The sequence below is a fragment of the Patella vulgata genome, chromosome 2, assembly GCF_932274485.2.
Source record: "Patella vulgata chromosome 2, xgPatVulg1.2, whole genome shotgun sequence".
Classification (NCBI taxonomy): domain Eukaryota; kingdom Metazoa; phylum Mollusca; class Gastropoda; family Patellidae; genus Patella; species Patella vulgata.
In genome coordinates, this window is record NC_065880.2 from 93,271,541 (window position 1) to 93,290,250 (window position 18,710).

General features: G+C 35.4%; 1 protein-coding gene across 1 annotated transcript in view; it reads right to left on the reverse strand.

Annotated features, from left to right (window-relative positions):
* The window catches only part of LOC126812413 (caskin-2), a 169,495-nt gene extending 150,785 nt beyond the window's left edge, over positions 1-18,710 (reverse strand). Inside the window, exon 1 of the mRNA XM_056099108.1 lies at positions 18,365-18,710. Within this exon, the coding sequence (XP_055955083.1) occupies positions 18,365-18,461 (97 nt within the window). The 5' untranslated portion in view covers positions 18,462-18,710. The remainder of the gene's footprint in view (positions 1-18,364) is intronic.

Consider the following 18,710-nt stretch of genomic DNA (forward strand, 5'->3'; position numbering starts at 1 on the left):
GCTGGCCATGAGGACTGCAAGGGGAGCAACCACTCTCCCTTAGCACATGGTTCAACAATTTCTTTTAGCTTGTACGATCATAGTCTTAGCAATTTTATTTGACAATTTTGTAATATTTTTGATCACAGCTTCGGGCCTAGTACATGTAATTGAAAGAATCATTTGACCTCCTTGTGTTTTGTTTTTAAAAACCAAACCATAATGAATAATGAATATCAAATTATTCGGTAGTGTACAGTACATGTATCTATGCCACTTTTTTTAGATACTGGGTATGTGCTCATGATCAGTAGCCCTAGTTTTAGAACCTGTCTACATCTTCATGCAGTTGTTCCTTTAACAATTTGAACATGTTGATCTATATACATGTATGTAGAGATACAATGTATATACATTTATAAGATAAGATAAAGGTGTCATGTTTATATTATCTACATCAATATCATATATTATACAGTGTATCTGATTGACATGTAAACCCTACACTGCTGTACTAGACCATCATCTTGTGTCTGGTTCTTTGACATGGTTCAATCCCTCTGTGGTACATGTACATTTGTACATGTATCCTTCATTTCATCTGGCACACATTTGTTTTAGGGATGTGTGTGTGTGGCAGAGGGGGGGGGGCTGTGTTATATTGATGTTTGTAATACATGTGTAGTACAAAGTTAAAACCATCACTTCATTGTCTGACATTTAGTCAGGTACAACGAAAACTATTGATTTCAGGCCTACCAATTTTGTTACCCTAATAATATTTAAATATCCGAAATTGTACAACTATTAATTGCAACTCTATGAAAAATTGTACTAATTGACTTCAGTTTTTCTTGGGAGCCAAATAACGACCCATATCTCTTACTGTTTTATTTTCTTTCTTTTGTGGCTACCTTTTAACTGAAACCCTATAATCATGGTCAAAACCAAATGTCAAACGAGCCAAAAAACAATAAATCTAAAGTTTCAAGATACAGAAAACAATAGCATGTGCCATTTTATAGAAGTCTATGAATTGACAGCGTGAATGCATGTTTCTCGCTTTATCCCCCGTCTGTATACGAGACCTTTTGTTCCTCCAAAATGTGAAGAGTTCCAAACCTGCGTCAAACGGAGAAGGTCAACGAGGGAAGAATTTGGTTGGCATGAAAAGTACAGATGTTTTTCGTAGAAATCAAAGACAAGCATTTGCTTAAAATAAGCACATCTAACATTGTTATTATCTTACTATGTTTCCAAACATTTCATCAAATGAAAAATTGGAAAACAGAATATGTGAAAGTTTAGGAATATTTTTTATTTTATTTGAACTATAACATTTCAGATGAAACCAAACAAGGTCTAAATGAAATAAGATTTAACGTCTCACAAGTAGAAACACTTTTCTGAAAGGAGAGAGAGAGAGAAATAGGGTTTAACGTCCACACGACACAAACTAGGTCATTTCGGGACTAACACATGGTTCAATGTTATTTCAATAATTCGCTTGCGCGTAGGGGTCTTAAGCAGTGGGAGGAAACTGGAGGACCCGGAGAAAACCCACAAGGTTGGACAGGCGACCCTACTCCTTGTCACGTACAACCGGGGATTCGAACCTGGGACCTCCTGGTTAAATTTTCTATCAACTGTCTCTTTAAAGTTTAAATTCCAAGTTTTATGTTACCTGGTGTGTGTTCCGAGATATTACAACAGATTACTGCTGGTGTCTAGTGGTAACACCTGGTTAATGTTACACTAATTACAGGTGTGACATTTTATTTATTCAGGTAAAAACTCTATAATATCTTCATATAGGTACATTAAATACAATATTTGTAAAGAGTAACAGCTGATTGTCAGTTATTGATACAGGTGTGGGAAGTATCTAGTTTATTCGGCTAAGGTAAAGATGAATGTTCTCTCACAGGTCATTTTGGGACTAACACATTGTCTACGTATACAGCTGTGGGAAGTATCTGGTTTATTAGGATAGGGTGAAGATGAAAGTTCTCTTCCAGGTCGTTTTGGGACTAACACATTGTCCACGTATACAGCTGTGGGAAGTATCTGGTTTATTAGGATAGGGTGAAGATGAAAGTTCTCTTACAGGTCGTTTTGGGACTAACACATTGTCCACGTATACAGCTGTGGGAAGTATCTGTTTTATTAGGATAGGGTGAAGATGAATGGTGCTGAATGTTCTCTCAAGTCATTTCGGGACTAACACATTGTATATCTATATACATTGTAGACTTAGAAATTTTCAGCCAGCTGTCATGTGGTATGAAATATAGTTGTAGTTTTATAGCAGTAAGTACTGAGGTCTCCCAGGAGATCTGAACATTTACTCTGTCAATGTCATAAATTTAGGAATTTTTACGGTAATGGCCGCCAGAACCAGGATAATATGCTGATACTGGTCTCAAGGGGTTAAACTATGGAATCAACAATTGATCAGTATTCTGTCCTTGTTAAAGGAACAGCTGTGGATATAAAATATCTACAAATATTTCAGCTTTATCTTATGAAGGCGGGTTTGTAACCCATGTTGTCAAAATATAGCTGAGAGGATGGAAATTCATTAATAAAGACACAATCTGCACAACAAGCCAAAAATGAAATGGGGTTTTACCTCCTACTTTAAGCACCAGCAACAAGCGAAATTTGTCACCTGTGGCTAAAACGAAAAAATAGATACAAAGTACATGTACGAGTTTTACATGTATGTTAAAGGAGCTAAGTCTCTAACTCAATATCATCCAAAATCTTCAACATTGAAAACACGATTTATTTGTCAAATTAAATCAACATTCATGTTGTGATCTTACCGGAAAAAGATGGGCTTTTGATATCCAATATTTAAGACAAAATAAACATTTTACCATTGGTAGTGTACCATAATGAGCTTTAGCCCCAGTTGTATCAAGAGACTCGAGGAACAAGGCTAGACACATTGCACCAAATCAAACGGTGTATGTAGACTGGAATAACCCGACGCTAGAAATTTGCACTCGCTTGAGACTGCTGGCTTATTTCGCCGAACATAACTGATTTGAAATTGGAGTAAAAACGGAAACCATTGAATGTAAATCAGTTTATATACATTCATATTACAGTATTACATGTATATGCGTTACGACCTACTTTTGTCCATTTCTAGGTCCAAAATGTTAGCGATTTAGCTCCTTTAAATTAAATCAATCCGAGTATTAAAATCCCTTTGAAGATTCGGTTGGCTTGCACAAATAGTATAGCAATTTATTTTGTTTAAGATACTTAATTAGTAGTGCTGGCATGATATATCATTGAATTGACGTACATCGCGATTCACCTTCTTACTACATTGTATTTGTGACTCCAATAAAAATATCAATTTTTCATTTACATGTATCCTATTGTCTTGGTAAATACTGACCTGGTTATGAATCGTGATATCATAGTACCTGAATCGTAATATGTATCGTGACTGCAGTCGCAATATCCACCACTATTTAAAGATATATTACGGGAGATTAGATAAAGAGCTGGCAGTTCTCACCATAATAGTTCAAAACTAGATAATGTAAAGGCAATTTGTTGAAGATTTCAGACAAATTTTACCACTCTGAACCGAGAATTTAACGATTGAATTTTGGGCCTAGCCTCGATCGTCATTACTAAAGTCGGTACAATAAAAAACATAGTCTCGATTATCTATTTCTTGATTTAATCATGAATGAGCGTAAAGCATCAGATAGGATCCTAATCCAGTAAACATCGCAGGCTAGCGATGACATCGAGAGTTGATTATGATCTGGATAGATAAGTTAATTAATGTCTAATTAATAATAATTTAGATAACATTTTAGGCCTAAAGAAAGACCTGCAATAGACAGATTAAGCTCTAGCATAATGTACATGTATATTTAATTAGTAGGGTCAGACCAACAGAAATGAATGTAAACTTGTTAACTTCAGTTAGCACTGATTGATCTGAATAACCTTTGATTGTGTACCGCGATGTGACAACAGTTGGCGGTCCTGCACTGTACCACTAAGCTGTCACCCAACCGTAGATAGGGTGATAGAGTGATTTCTGACAACTATTGATATTTCATGAACTTTATTTGACTGTCTAGAGTGTAATAATATTGGTGATAAGTGTACTGCATGTTTACATAGTAAATAGCTTACTTACCTACAGGGAGGGAGAGAGAGAGAGAGAGAGAGAGAGAGAGAGAGAGAGAGAGAGAGAGAGTTTAATGTCCACTCACACAAACTAGGTCATTTCGGGACTTACTTATGGTTCAGTTTTATTTCAATAATTTGCTTGTGCGTAGGGGTCTTTAGCAGTGAGAGGAAACCATAGGGACCCGGAAAAAACACACGAGGTTGGACAGGGGACCCTACTCCTTGTCACACACAACCGGGGAATCGAAACCCCGCCAGTTGACTGGATGACAGACCATATGATCTAACGGTAACGCACAGTCATTTTAACAATCGGCTTTCCAACGCCCTAATATTAGTAGAAGTACTGGGTGTTTGTAACTACAGGTACCGGTACATGTACCGCATGTATGTGTATGTTGTACAATATCAGTAGACAGACTGAGTGTTCATGTCTACATGTAGAAAGACTTGGTGTTCATGTATAATATTAGTGTGTTTATAATTTTATGACAATAATATTTGATGATTGATATGATAACAACCAGTTTACAACAATCAACTATAAACTAATGTTTTAGCTTTAGGCTGTACCAATACATTGTACATACAACAAGGCCTTTACCAATACATGTATATTATCATAATATACAGGTAACATGGTCTGTACAGCAAATAATATACATCTACATGTACATGTATACAGGTACATGTATAACCAAAACAAAAACACACCTGATCTAAATAAATTCAATTTTAGACTACCTGTATATTATTTCTAGGCCATATTTTCAAGCTTTTTATTACACAGAGATGAAAGTGGCTAGCGCTAAAAAACCCGGATATATAATTTTTCCATAATTTGATTGAATTTGTAATAGTCCATCTATGCAAGTCTTCCAAATGTCTAACATATTAATGAAGTAATAATGTGTTGGTATGGGCATATTTCTGTTTAAAAGACAAAATGACAATTCCCGGGTTTAAATAACAGAATCATCCCGTGATATACGGTATAATGCGTCTTCGGGCATAATTTTTCTCTTTAGAATATCAGTTTTTTTTAATTTTGAAAGATTGATTTTTTAAAAATATCCGGCGGAATTTTCACCAAAATCTTAAAATCCGGAATTCCGGGAAAATCCGGAAGACTTTCATCACTGATTACACAAGCATGAATATCTGTGTTTTTATTCAGGTACATGTACATGTATCAGTATTTTACCTAGATGATTTTATACGTATATATAATTTATCAATAGTGTATTTAGTTTGGTTTTTTTAGAGGCAGGTGTATCAATATTTTATAGCTACAACAGGTATCAATATCTTACCTGTACATGTACCAATAGTTGTATTATAGCTACATGTACATATACGTGTAAAACAGGTATCAATATTTTACCTATAATACAACAATCGGTACATGTAGGTACAACAGGTATCAATATTTTACCTGTATAATACAACAATCGGTACATGTAGGTACAACAGGTATCAATATTTTACGTAGTTATTTTACCCCCCTGTTCTGTAATTATTCAGATTTTTTCCACAGAATTATCACTACATGTGGTATCTGACCTATTAATATCAAGTCAAGCATAAAGATATAAGTTTTATATTACAATATCAAGACTAGACAAATTTAAACTGTGTCGTCTCTAGTCTACCATACATACATCTATCAGTCGCCACACCTTCTTATTGTACCATACATCTACATGTATCTATCAGTCATCACACCTAGCTTCTTATTGTCTTTTATTTCACTTGATGAAAAAAATAGAAACACTCCAATTTCATATAAAACGTATAAACAGCTAAATCGACATTTGTATTTCTTAAGGCCAGCTCAATTTTTGTCAAGGTCATTGAGATGTAAATAAGGTTAGGGCACATGATTGTAGGTTAGGGTTAGGGTAAGCAATGAAGCTACAAATTGTAGGTCCAGGGTTAGGGTTAGGGTTGGGATTAGTGCTAGCCCTGTTTACATCTCGTGACCTATGATGAAAAATTGAGCTGGCCTTATTATTTAGTACTAACCCTTATACACAATACATTGTACTTATATGTACATCGTCATTTGTCTTTCTCAAGACAACTTGTTGAAACGTTATTTGTGAAATCTTGTTGAAACGTTGCAGTGTAGTGATCAATAGTGATTATACCCATACGAAGTAGTTGCATCCATACTAAGTATTCTAACACACTGTTAATTTAGCTCTTGTAAACTATCAATCATTTGAAAAAAAAATAAAAGATTTTTAATGTTTGTGAGTATTGTGTTAATAAAGATTATTTTGAAGTTTTTGTATTACCATAACAGTTCCACTGTTATTATGACTACGTTATTAAATGTTTTGTCATATTTTAAGTAATGTTTTTAGATCTGTACAAAACAGATGTTGTTACGTGTAAAGGTGTACGTGTAGGTACATTTCAAAGTCTCTGACTGTCCATCATAAAAGGAATGTCAGTCCAAAAATATTTAGAATAAGCGAATTAATAATATATACACTGTATATGATTATAAAGGGCTAGATGTTTTCAAGTAACATATTTAGAATATTAGAAGGATTATTTGATTAATTAACCATTTATAATAAAGACCAAGTAGATTTGTCAATATATCATTTGTTGACATAAAGAAAATGGATGGTCACAGTGAATCACCCTGATAAAATCTCCGATCAACTTGGACTGACTTTACCCCTCCAGGCTATATTAAGTTAACTAAACACAACTGTCTGTATTTACATTGGATAGTTTGGTTTTAAAATTTGTACAGAAACATGCTTGTAGACGTCACAGTTATACAAACATGTTGTTGTACATGTAGATGTGGTGTGGTTTCCCCTTGACAGTGGTGAAGGACGGAGGGCCTGACAAGGAAATATGTCTAGTCGTTCCTCACTAGCCTGGAGGTCAGGTGTTCGATCCCTGCATTGGCCGAGAAAGTTCATGCCGATTTTCCGACGTGGGTCTCCCTCGTCAGTGGTGAAGGACGGAGGGCCTGACAAGGAAATATGTCTAGTCGTTCCTCACTAGCCTGGAGGTCGGGTGTTCGATCCCTGTATTGGCCGAGAAAGTTCATCCAGATTTTCCGGCATGGTTCTCCCTTGTCAGTGATGCAGGACGGAGGGGCTAACAAGGAAAACTGTCTAGTCGTTCGGATGGGACAAAAAACCGAGGTCCCGTGTACACATTAGCGTGTATGTAAAAGATCCCTTGGCAGTTGGAATTCACCGCTGTCCGGGCAAAATTTCCCTCATAGCACACTGTATGGCGTATGCCCGTCTTCATTAGCCCAGTTCGGAGCAAAACAGTAGGATGTTAAACCCCATTTCATTTCATGTCTAGTCATTCGGACAGGGTCAACATCAAGGTCCTGTGTGTATACATTGGTGTGCATGTAAAAGAACCCTTGGCAGATGGCATTCAATATAAGAGTAGGCCATAGCGCTGCTGTCTGGGCCAAAATTTCCCTGATAATACACTGTATGACGCATCCTGATCTTCATTAGCGCAGGCGGAACACAACAATGGGACGTTGTTAAACCTTATATCATTTTATTATAAGCAAGGTACATGTACAGTGTAGTGTACTGTGATGACAAGACTTTAAACCCTATTCAAGATAAGATCATGTGTTTAAAACGTGGGTGTTGATCATCCCATTAATCTGATACATGTACAATGTACATAGAGATAAACAGCTGATCAAATTCTCAAATATTAAACTAATATAAAATAGATATTTATAGATATATATGGACGTGTGTGTACATGTAGGTGTTATCCTTTGCTTGGGTATCCATAAAATTACTTTGAGTTTCATGTAATACACATGTTCAATTATTAAATGCATTTCAAAGAAGAGAACATTCAGCTATTCTACATTTACATGTACAGTACATGTACACCACTCCAATATATTGTAGCGGTCATCAACATACATGTACAGTACATGTACACCACCATATTGTAGCGGTCATCAACATATGTACATGTACACCACTCCAATACATTGCACATGTACATGTAGCTGTCATCGACATGTGCATTCGTTGGAGTTGTCAATGCTAAATATTGTCATACAATTGTACATTATATGTACATGTTATTCTTTTGAAAACATCTTGCTTATCTGAGGTGCGCCTAAACAAAGTCCATTAAAATCGATTTTCTGGCACAATTATAAAATGAAAGTTAGTCCCAAATGACCAGGCCCCGAGTCCACAAAGCATTCCCAGAATTTACTCAACTTTTAATCTTTGTTTATGAGAAATAACACAAAAGTTTCTTATTGATGTATTTGATACATTAAAACAACAAAACTTTATAAAGGGCTGTGTTTTAGTTAAAATATGTTGAACAATTTTGAGTAAGGTCAGGCCCCGGTTTCACAAAACATTCTCAGACTTAAGAATTTACTTACATGTACCTTATGTTAACTAAATATAGCCCTTTATAAACTTTTGTTGTTTTAATGTATCAACTACATCAATAAGAAACTAAAAACAAACTTTTGTGTTTCTGAATCAAAGATATTTCTCATAAACAGTGATTGAAAGTTGAGTAAATTCATAACTTAAGTCTGAGAATGCTTTGTAAACTCGGGGTCTGAGAATGCTTCGCGATTGTGTCATGTGGATGTTAAACCATGGACCTAATTATAATACAATAAACTCTCTCTGTGCAATGTTGCAACAATTAGTCCTCTTTTGTAACAGAATTCCTCTACCAGTACACACTTCTTTATAATCTTTTACTGAACAAGTTTAACTATTTTCTCCTGGTATTTTACTACAGGTTTATAATTCTTCAAGAAAGAAAGAAAGTAAAAGTGACAGGTGCTTGTTACGGTGTGTAATATACACTAGATGTTGTTTATCATAGTTATAACAGATGGTCTATTTCAACAGTGCACATAAATAACTTGAGTTATCTCTTAAACATCATTTAAACAACATATATTATCCTCTAATTAGTCTCTAGATAATATTTAACACATGTACTTCAGTTTCAAACACCTTCCCGCTAAATAGTGGCCGTCAGTTCCAACCCCTTACATTACAAACATGCTATACACTGTACATGTATAACCAAGAATTTGAAAGCAATGCTTGTAGAATATAGACAACAATATTCAGTAGGTAATATTGCATGAAAACGATATCTGTATGTGTATCGAAACGTAGCATGTTAATAAATTCAGAAGTAGTATATCCATATAAGTGTGTTTTATTTTTAGTGAAATCTATTTCTATATGTCTTATAAGGATTAGGTAATAAAATGATTAAATCTTATGAATGAAAATTATGAAAATATATTCTACAAGCATTGCTTTCAAATACTTGGTTATTCATTAGTGGCAACATTTTAATAATCGTTTATTGGGTAACTAACTAAAACTTAAACTGGTACAGGACATTAATGTCCTAACAACCAGGTCATTTAAATTACACCCAGGTTTCATATTGAACAGATATATTATTTTATCATAAAGACTGCAAGTCATCTTGTTCATTCCCTTTTATCTGTAAATTGATTTTAATGTTGTTGCTGGTCAAATATATTTGTATCCAGATTATATAGTTGTTCCTGATTTTATGAAAGTAACCCACTAGGTTATAGATGTATGAGTCAACTGGCGTGGTTTCGATTCTCCGGTTGTACGTGACAAGGAGTAGGGTCGCCTGTCCAACCTTGTGGGTTTTCTCTGGGTCCTCCGGTTTCCTCCCACTGCTAAAGACCACTACCCGCAAGCGAATTATTGAAATAATATTGAACCATACGTTAGTCCCGAAATGACCTACATGTAGTTTGTGTGAGTGGACGTCCCTGTCTGTCTGTCTGTCTGTCTCTCTCTCTCTCATTCAATGGTTTCCGTTTTTAAATCAGTTATATATGTTTTTAAATCAGTTATGTTCAGCAAAATAAGCCAGCAGTCTCAAGCGAGTGCAAATTTCTAGCGTCTGGTTATTCCAGTCTACATACGCCTTTTGATTTGGTGCAATGTGTCTAGCCTCGTCCCTCGAGTCTCTTGATACAACTGGGGCTGAAGCGCATTACGGTACACGTTTCGTGTACCAATGGTAAAATGTTTATTTTGTCTTAAATATTGGATATCAAAAGCCCATCTTTTTCCAGTAAGATCACAGCATCAAAGTTAATTTAAATTGACAAATAATTTGTGTTTTCAATGTTGAAGATTTTGGATGATATTGAGTTAGAGACTTACATGTAGCTACTTTAAGTCTTGTCATTTGTTATGTAAAAACCGTTTCCCTCAATTGCTGATTAACCTTAAAACAGATGTTTCCATTCTGAAAAACCAAGGGGGTTCTTTCCTGGTTTCATCATAGAAATCTCATTAACAACTAGAACCTATCACATTAGCATTCACCCCTTCAGACCCCCTACTCTGATTTCATCTGGAATAAAACAACAATCTGACTATGATGTGTAAGATTACGAGACCGTACATGTACTTTGTGATATTTTTTGCTCATACAACAAAATGTTTTTACATACATGTACAAAGAATAACCTATACAGAATACACATTATCTTCAGATCCTAAAAAAAATGTTGATTGTTGATTTCTTTCTAGTTTCTCATTAATGGCTGGGCTTTCCACTAAGTCTCCCATGTAGCTGGAAATGAAATGAAGTGAAATGAAATGGGGTTTATTTAATGCCCTACTGTTCTGTTCCGACTGGGCTAACGAAGATGGGCATGGAGCGGCATTACGGCCTACTCTTGTATCGAATTCCAACTGTTAAGGGATCTTTTACATGCACGGCAATGTGTACACAGGACCTCAGCTTTTTGCCCCATCCGAATGACTAGTCAGCTGTTCTTGTCAGACCCTCCGTTCTGCACCAATGACAAGGGAAACCACGTCGGAAAATCCTGGTGAACTTTCTCAGCCAATGTAGGAAGAGTCACCGTGGCTCCCATGTAGGTGGCAGTGACCAGGAGAAGATTCAAAGAGTTTGAAAATTGGTTCACACTAACTTTGTTCAGTGTGGAACCCATTTCAACTTAACTTTGTATAAGCACAGGTTAAAAATGAACAGTACAGTGAAACAACTATTGCTGTTATACATGTACATGTAGTTAAATACCAAATTGATTTGTTTTACCAAATGATATGTACATGTAGACTACATGTGAACTTCCTAACACAAAATACCTTTAACTTGTTATAAAGTATGGGTGATCAACTGTTGGTTTAATATTTCACAGAATATATTTAAAATATTTAAACATATAAAACATGCATTATGTAAGAGCTACATGTAAATCTGCCTATTGCAGGTCTTTCTTTAAGCCTGAAATGTTATCTAAATTACTAATTAGACATTAATTAACTTATCCAGACCATAACCAACTCTCGAAGGCATCGCTAGCCTGTGATAATTACTGGATTAGAACCCGGTCTGCTTCTGATTAAATCAAAAAATGGATAATCGAGACTATGTTTTTTATCGTACAGACTATAGTAAAGATGATCGAGGCTAGGCCCAAAATTCAATCGTTAAATACTCGGTTCAGGGTGGATCAATTTGACTGAAATTTTCAGCAAATTCCCATTACAGTATCTAGTTTGTATCTTATTATAGTGAGAAGTTGAGAACTACATCTAATCTCCCATAATGTCTCTTTAACTCTTTATAAAGCAATGCCAGACATGTTTACCAGGCATATCATGTCTGCATGTTTAAGATAAAAATGTGCTACTTTACACCATGGGATTTTGACTGTAAATGCTGCATGAAGTACAGACATGTTTTATAGTACATGTATAATTAGGTATTAAACTAAATGGTTGCAAGATGCACGAACCATAAAATTTGGCATGAGATACCAATATATGATTGTATACACAAGTTACAGTATCAATATATCATGAAAGTTGAATCTCTACTAGGAATATTCAGTCCAAATATAATTCAGTTTTCATCAATATTTACAAAGATACATGTATGGTTGATGTACATGTACATGTATGATGAATTGATAATTTGTCAACATGTATGTGTGGCACATATTGTACTGTACAACTGTATTGTCAAAAGACAGCCAATGCTAACTATATATACAGTTGTACATTACATTATTATAACCATTGCAAAAATCTTTTGATGTGATTCTTTTTAACAGGATTGAATCCATGGCAGGACTTATCTGTACATGTATCTACTGAACCAGCACTTGCCAAACCACAATTTACCAGTCTTTATTAACCCAGTTGATGCAGAGAAGTAGGATATTAGTTAAACCCCATTTGATTCTACAATAAATTCTTTTCAGTTACCTGCCTCAACTTTATCAAGTACATGTACAATTTAACGTACACTTTCAATATATACAGTATACAAGCCTGTTCATAAGGCACTTACATGTGTACAGTATACCAGACTGTTCATAAGGCACCTACGTAGTATGGACTCTCAGATAAAATTTATCACACAACATTTATATCTGGTCTGAAAATTGGTGCCTGACAAAGTTTGTGACAGATCCCTTAAGATAAGATGTTATTGTACATGTACATTTTGTATAACATATATTGTAACATGTACATACATCCACCAAGTACAGCATACAAAGTTTACAGTTTAAACAAAAGTTGATCATACAATAATACGATAAGATCATTTATGAACGTACATGTAAAATGCCCTGGCTTGTATGTACATATACATATGGTTCTAGGACAATTGTCCTGTACCCCGTACATGTAGCAGTGCTTTGTAATTGTATCTTGTATGTGGATAGTAGGAGATGATGTTAACACCCTGAGGTAATTTCAACTTGTAAAGTCAAGAAATATCTCGAGACTAACAAAAGATTTAAGCTTTTCATCTCTTGATTCACTAGTAATCATATTGTAAAACCTGCCTCACCTCCTTCACACTTTCACAGGTAGAATAACAATACAATGACATTAACCTCAGGTCATGCTCATAAATTTTAATAATTCAGGTGTTAATTTGAATCCTTTTAATGGGACTGACCTCCTGTTGTTCTTCAGATGGACTTATATGGGTCTTTGGTGCAACTTTAACTAGGCTAGAATGATTGATGCCCACTTCAGTTGTCATAATCTGTTCTTTCACGTACAATAATACGAACTTAATCTAGTGCACCAATGCCTGGTTCATTTGTCATAATCTGTTCATTTACAATAATACAAACTTAATCTAATGCACCAATGAAGTTTTAATAATTTCCTGGACTATTATATTAAACCAATTGTAGTCGATGTATAACAATGTACTAGTAGTGTGCATCGATGAATTCTTGAATTAATAATACGCTGGATTATTATTTTTTTAATATTAAATAAATAATGACCAACTGTGTCCGATATAATCTGTACTGTATTTGTTAATAGAGGGAGGGAAAGGAAAAGGGGTTAACGGCAACATAGTATTTTGATCATTTTGTGACAAATAAATTTAAACGTATGTTTTACCCTGACAGCGCCATTTTCCGTCTTCTCAATTTTCAACGTGAAAATTTGTGGAACTCTGTTTTTAATCGAATCTGACCATGTACAGTAGTTGGAACTATAGAAACCTCAGGTGCCACTCGATAATTGGCATTCTTATTAAATATACCGGAACTCGTCAACCGGTTAGGGTGATGGCAGGTTAAAGATTTACTAGCCAGCTAATCTTTAAGCGGTTAATTTAATGATTGGCAGTCACCTAAACAACCTAAAACCGAGAAACCGTGTACAGATTGGCGTGCACATACATGTAAAATACCCCTTGGCAGTTGGAATTCACTATACATGTACATGAAAGAGTAGGCTGGCAAATACATGTACCGGTTTAATTAACCCAACTGGAGTAGAACAGTTAGAAGACGTGGATCAATAAATCATCACTTAATGAGTTGATATTAAAAATATGATACCTGTATAAATCTACTTAATAATAATAGTCTTTACATATTAATTAATGTGTTCACATGTATTAATATTAAACTCATCTACACCCAGCTACATGTACTGTGCATTATCATCAACATCTACAATCAAATGTACATGTATTTACACTATCATTTCTTCAGTTTCAAAGAAAAATTACATTGTATACATGTACACGTAGGTACTGTATATTATATACATGTACTGGTACCACACACATTTATAGAAAACAGAACAGCTATGTACTAATATTTTTAGGAGACTTTTGGAAGACTCTTGGAGGTACAACTGTACATGTACATTGTAGGTAGCCGTTATAAATAGATTGTTTATACATTTAGTTTATTACTCTATCAAGTAACAATGTACAATATAATATGAAAGTGGTTGAAGATGAATTTCACTTTCTGCTGTGCTGTCCAGCTTATATATCCATCCGTAGAAAAATTTTTTCGCGATATTTTTGTCCTTTTCCATCACTTCAAAAACTAAAAAACCTCATGAGTCACGGTATTAATACATAAAACTGCTTAATCTTGGAAAATATCTGTATCACTCAATAAAAATTAGAGAAAAACCATTAGATAACCATACCTAATGGGAAATGGGAAACTTCTTTAGGTTTGTGTTGGTGTTTCTTGGAGGGGAAGGTTTGGATGGGATTATTTAATTATATATTTATATATATATGTATTTATTTTCAGTGATATGGGTATACAATAGAGTTTATAAAGGGGGAGGGGAATTATATATTGTATACTGTTATCTATGTATATATATAATTTACAAGGCATACTATTTATATATATATATGTTTTTGGCTATAGCAAACTTTTTGCTTCGCCTGTAATAAAAGTTCAAGTTCAAGTAGGCTACATGCTACATTGTACATGTACATGTAAATTCATGATAATATACTATAAATGTCTTTAAGAGACTTTATACCGTACAAATATATGCTACCGTAATTACATTTACAAGATTACATGTAAATATCCATTGTATGCTGACAACTACATGTATTATTTTATCATTGATGATGGTGATGATAATTTATAAACTTATTGCTGGTATTTTAACTTTGTGCTGGTCTGCTGCACATGTCTTAACATTACAATCAATGGTACGGACATAGGGCCTCATTTTTTTCTCCCTTACGAATGACAAGATGTTTCATCCTGCACCACCCACAGGGAAACCAGGTAAAAAAATACCACAGTATCTCAGTATCTTCTGGTTAGCCAGCCAGCCGTGAGTCACGGTGGCTCAGTGAAATAAGATGTTGGATTGCTGACCCAGAGGTCTCGTGTTTGATCCCTGCATTTGGCAGAGAAAGTTCATCAGGATTTTTTGGCGTGGCTCCCCCTTGTCATTGGTGCAGGACAGAGGACCTGACAAGTTGTCTGGACGGACGATAAACTGATTCCCGTGTACACATTGGCGTGCAAGTAAAAGATCCCTTGGCTGTGGGAATTCAATATAAGGGTACATGTAGACCGTAGCGCCGCTGTCTGGGCAAAATTTCCCTCATTGCACACTGTATGGTGTATGACCATTTTGATTAGTCCAGTCGGACATGTCAAACCCCATTTCAGCAAGCCAGTCAATGTGATAATCAGTGAACCAGCCATGTTGTTTATGAATTACATGTAGGTCAATCTATATGAGGGATTAGCAGGTTGTTGACTGTTTAAAGGGATTATTTTCAGTGGACCATGGATTTTACATAATATGGACAGCATTCAGTTTAATATGTACAATCTGGTAGTACAAACATATAAAATCCATTCATTTGATCTGATATGTGCACTTTGATTGTGGTGTCTGTTAAATATTGTGTCCTGTCTATAGGTTTGTCTTCTGTACATGTAATTGTTTGTGATGCGGTCTCCCTCAGAGAGTCCCTGTGCTTACTACAAGTACTAGCCCCTTTTAAACAGACAAAGACGACCACTTTCCAGGGGCAGATCAGGATTTTCAGAAAGGGGGGAGGCGTGCTGTCCCCACTTGGGGAGTGCGAAGCCCGGCAATCAACCAAGTCACCACACAAGGACACAGGAACCACCGACTGATGACGGGAATCACTACCATTTTTAAGTATATTTGTTCATCTTTCCCGCGGGAATATATGGGGCAAAAAATTGTTCGCTACCGCAAAAACATGGGGGGGGGGGGGAAGAGCATGCGCCGAGTGCCCCCCCCCCTTGATCTGCACTTTCTATTAGGGGTGGGAAGTTTTATATCTGAATATGTTTAATATTCAAGATACATTATGTAAGATTTAGATAAAAAGCTGACCGTTCTTATTATAATAGTAATAGTTCAAATATTGATAATGAAAAATGGACACATATTGAAAATTTCATTCAAATTACTTTATTCTGAGCGAAGATACAATGTATGAGTGTTGGAAGTTGTAGGGTAGATTGTTTATTATCAAAGCAACGGTAGCCTACTTGATAACCAAGACGTACATGTAGTCTCGATTATATATTTTATTGTTGAATTTTTAAATCTCGCTCTTACATACATACATGTATAATGCATCTTTAATACCAATTTTCTTGGTACTTTTTAATTTCTTTATTCTGAACAAAGTTATGAGAGTTTGAAGATGTAGTGTACACCGTTTATTATTGAAGAATTGGTAGCCTACTTGATAAAGCAGTGGACACATTAGCCGATTCGTTCGGCCGAACCAATCGGCGCCGAATTTTATTCGGTCGAATGGGTGGACACACTAGCCGAATGCTTCGCCCGATTCAACCTGTCGATTGCATCACCTTTCACGTCACATGATTAAACATAGCGGCGTCTATGTCTTCAATCTATCACGTGACTTCTCGATATGAGTGGTGATTGGCTAATGAATTCTATATTCAGCCGAATGCTTCGGCGAAGCGGACACACCAGGCGAATATAATTCGGACGAATATATCAAACCTGTTTGTTTCGGGCGAATCATGCAGCCGAATACAAATTAGGCCGAATGACAGTGGACACACTAGGCGAATTTCGACGCCGATTGATTCCCTGGCTTAACAGGGAATTAGATGTACGCTTGATTATCCATTTCATTGTTAAATTTTTAAATCTTGCTCTAACAGCACATCTTTAATATCCATTTTCCTGGTACATGTACACCCATGGTGTATTGAAGAATACAGTGAATATCAAGTTATGTCATTGTTTAAACTGTGAGATACAGAGGGTTAATATTCATTTATATCATAGACACCTTTAGTGTACATCACATACACCACAGTTGTCTGCATTATAATTCACAGGGCAGCAGGTTCATTTATAAACTTGCTTATTACACTGGACACTGGATCCAAACAAATTTTTAAGTTTTAAAAAACAATTCATTAAAGACGGTTAACAAGCCGATGTTAGTTAGCTAGAATAATTGTTAATCTACACTATTTTTCTGATTTAAAGCAAAACTGTGGTTTTAGCTAAAAAAAAAAAAATGTTGTATTTTGTTTGTTTGTTTTAATTTGCTTCAGTTGGGTAATTTTGTGTTGCTTTACAATACATGCGATGATGTGTGGATTGGCTGCATTCTGCTCTCAGTCTTACACTTGACTTACAGTAGATCTTACAGTCAGGGTATTTCCATTTTAATGAAAATGGACTGCTAGAGTAGATATTACATCCTGGTGCAACTTTCAAAAAGTGTATAATTACATGTATTAATAGTAATACATGTAGTGTAGGGCTAAGATTAGGACGAAAACCGCGCAAAATTTAATATAACCTCTATTTTTAATCCTATATGAATGGGTCGTCATTTAATTATTAGAATGATAAAATTTCCCTATATATTCAACTGATACTGATACCATATTCAATGGACCAGTGTAACAGCTGGTTGAGGGTTCAGTTGAATGTCACAAAAATCTTTCTTAATATTGCTAAACAAAAGATACAGAATTTATAAATGGTATACCGAATGAAAGGAGAATTTATTTTGTAATATTTCACCGGAAAGGCGGCTGCGTCTTTGTTGACTGATGACAAACTGTTACGGCTTTCAAAGGAAAATCAACAACAAAGCAACTTGCCAACTGTCATGTCAACTTTGCGAATGTCAGTTTTTAAGGAGGGGGCTACGTAACGTGTGTGACTAGACTAGCCCTGGTGATTACAACTGACAACACGGTGACGGTCTATTCTTTTCATTCACACATCGACTCACATCGAGCTATGCACCATTGAGCTGACGAATACAATGCGATCAATAAGACGGGTTGAAAATGAAAGAAAGTCGACAAACTTACTTGTTTTGGGATTTTTTCCAACTTTTTGAAGAAGTTTATTCAGAGCACTAATATCCTGCTCCTTCACAAATTGTATCAAGTCTTGATCTTTCCCCATGATTATATAAAATCCAGTCAAGAATTTCACACTGTTGTCATTTTCAGACTTCTCTCGTCTAGAAAAGCTGTGACTCTCTTACGCCGAGACAGCTTTCAAATAACCGCGCTGCAGGTCGCAAAAGGTTCTTTTAAAAACTTTTCACGGTCGTCTGGCAAGTACCATAAAGCACAGAGATGTAATATCCAAACTTTCAGAGGTTCACATGTAATCCAAAATTGATAAAACACAATAAACAAACTTTTAAAA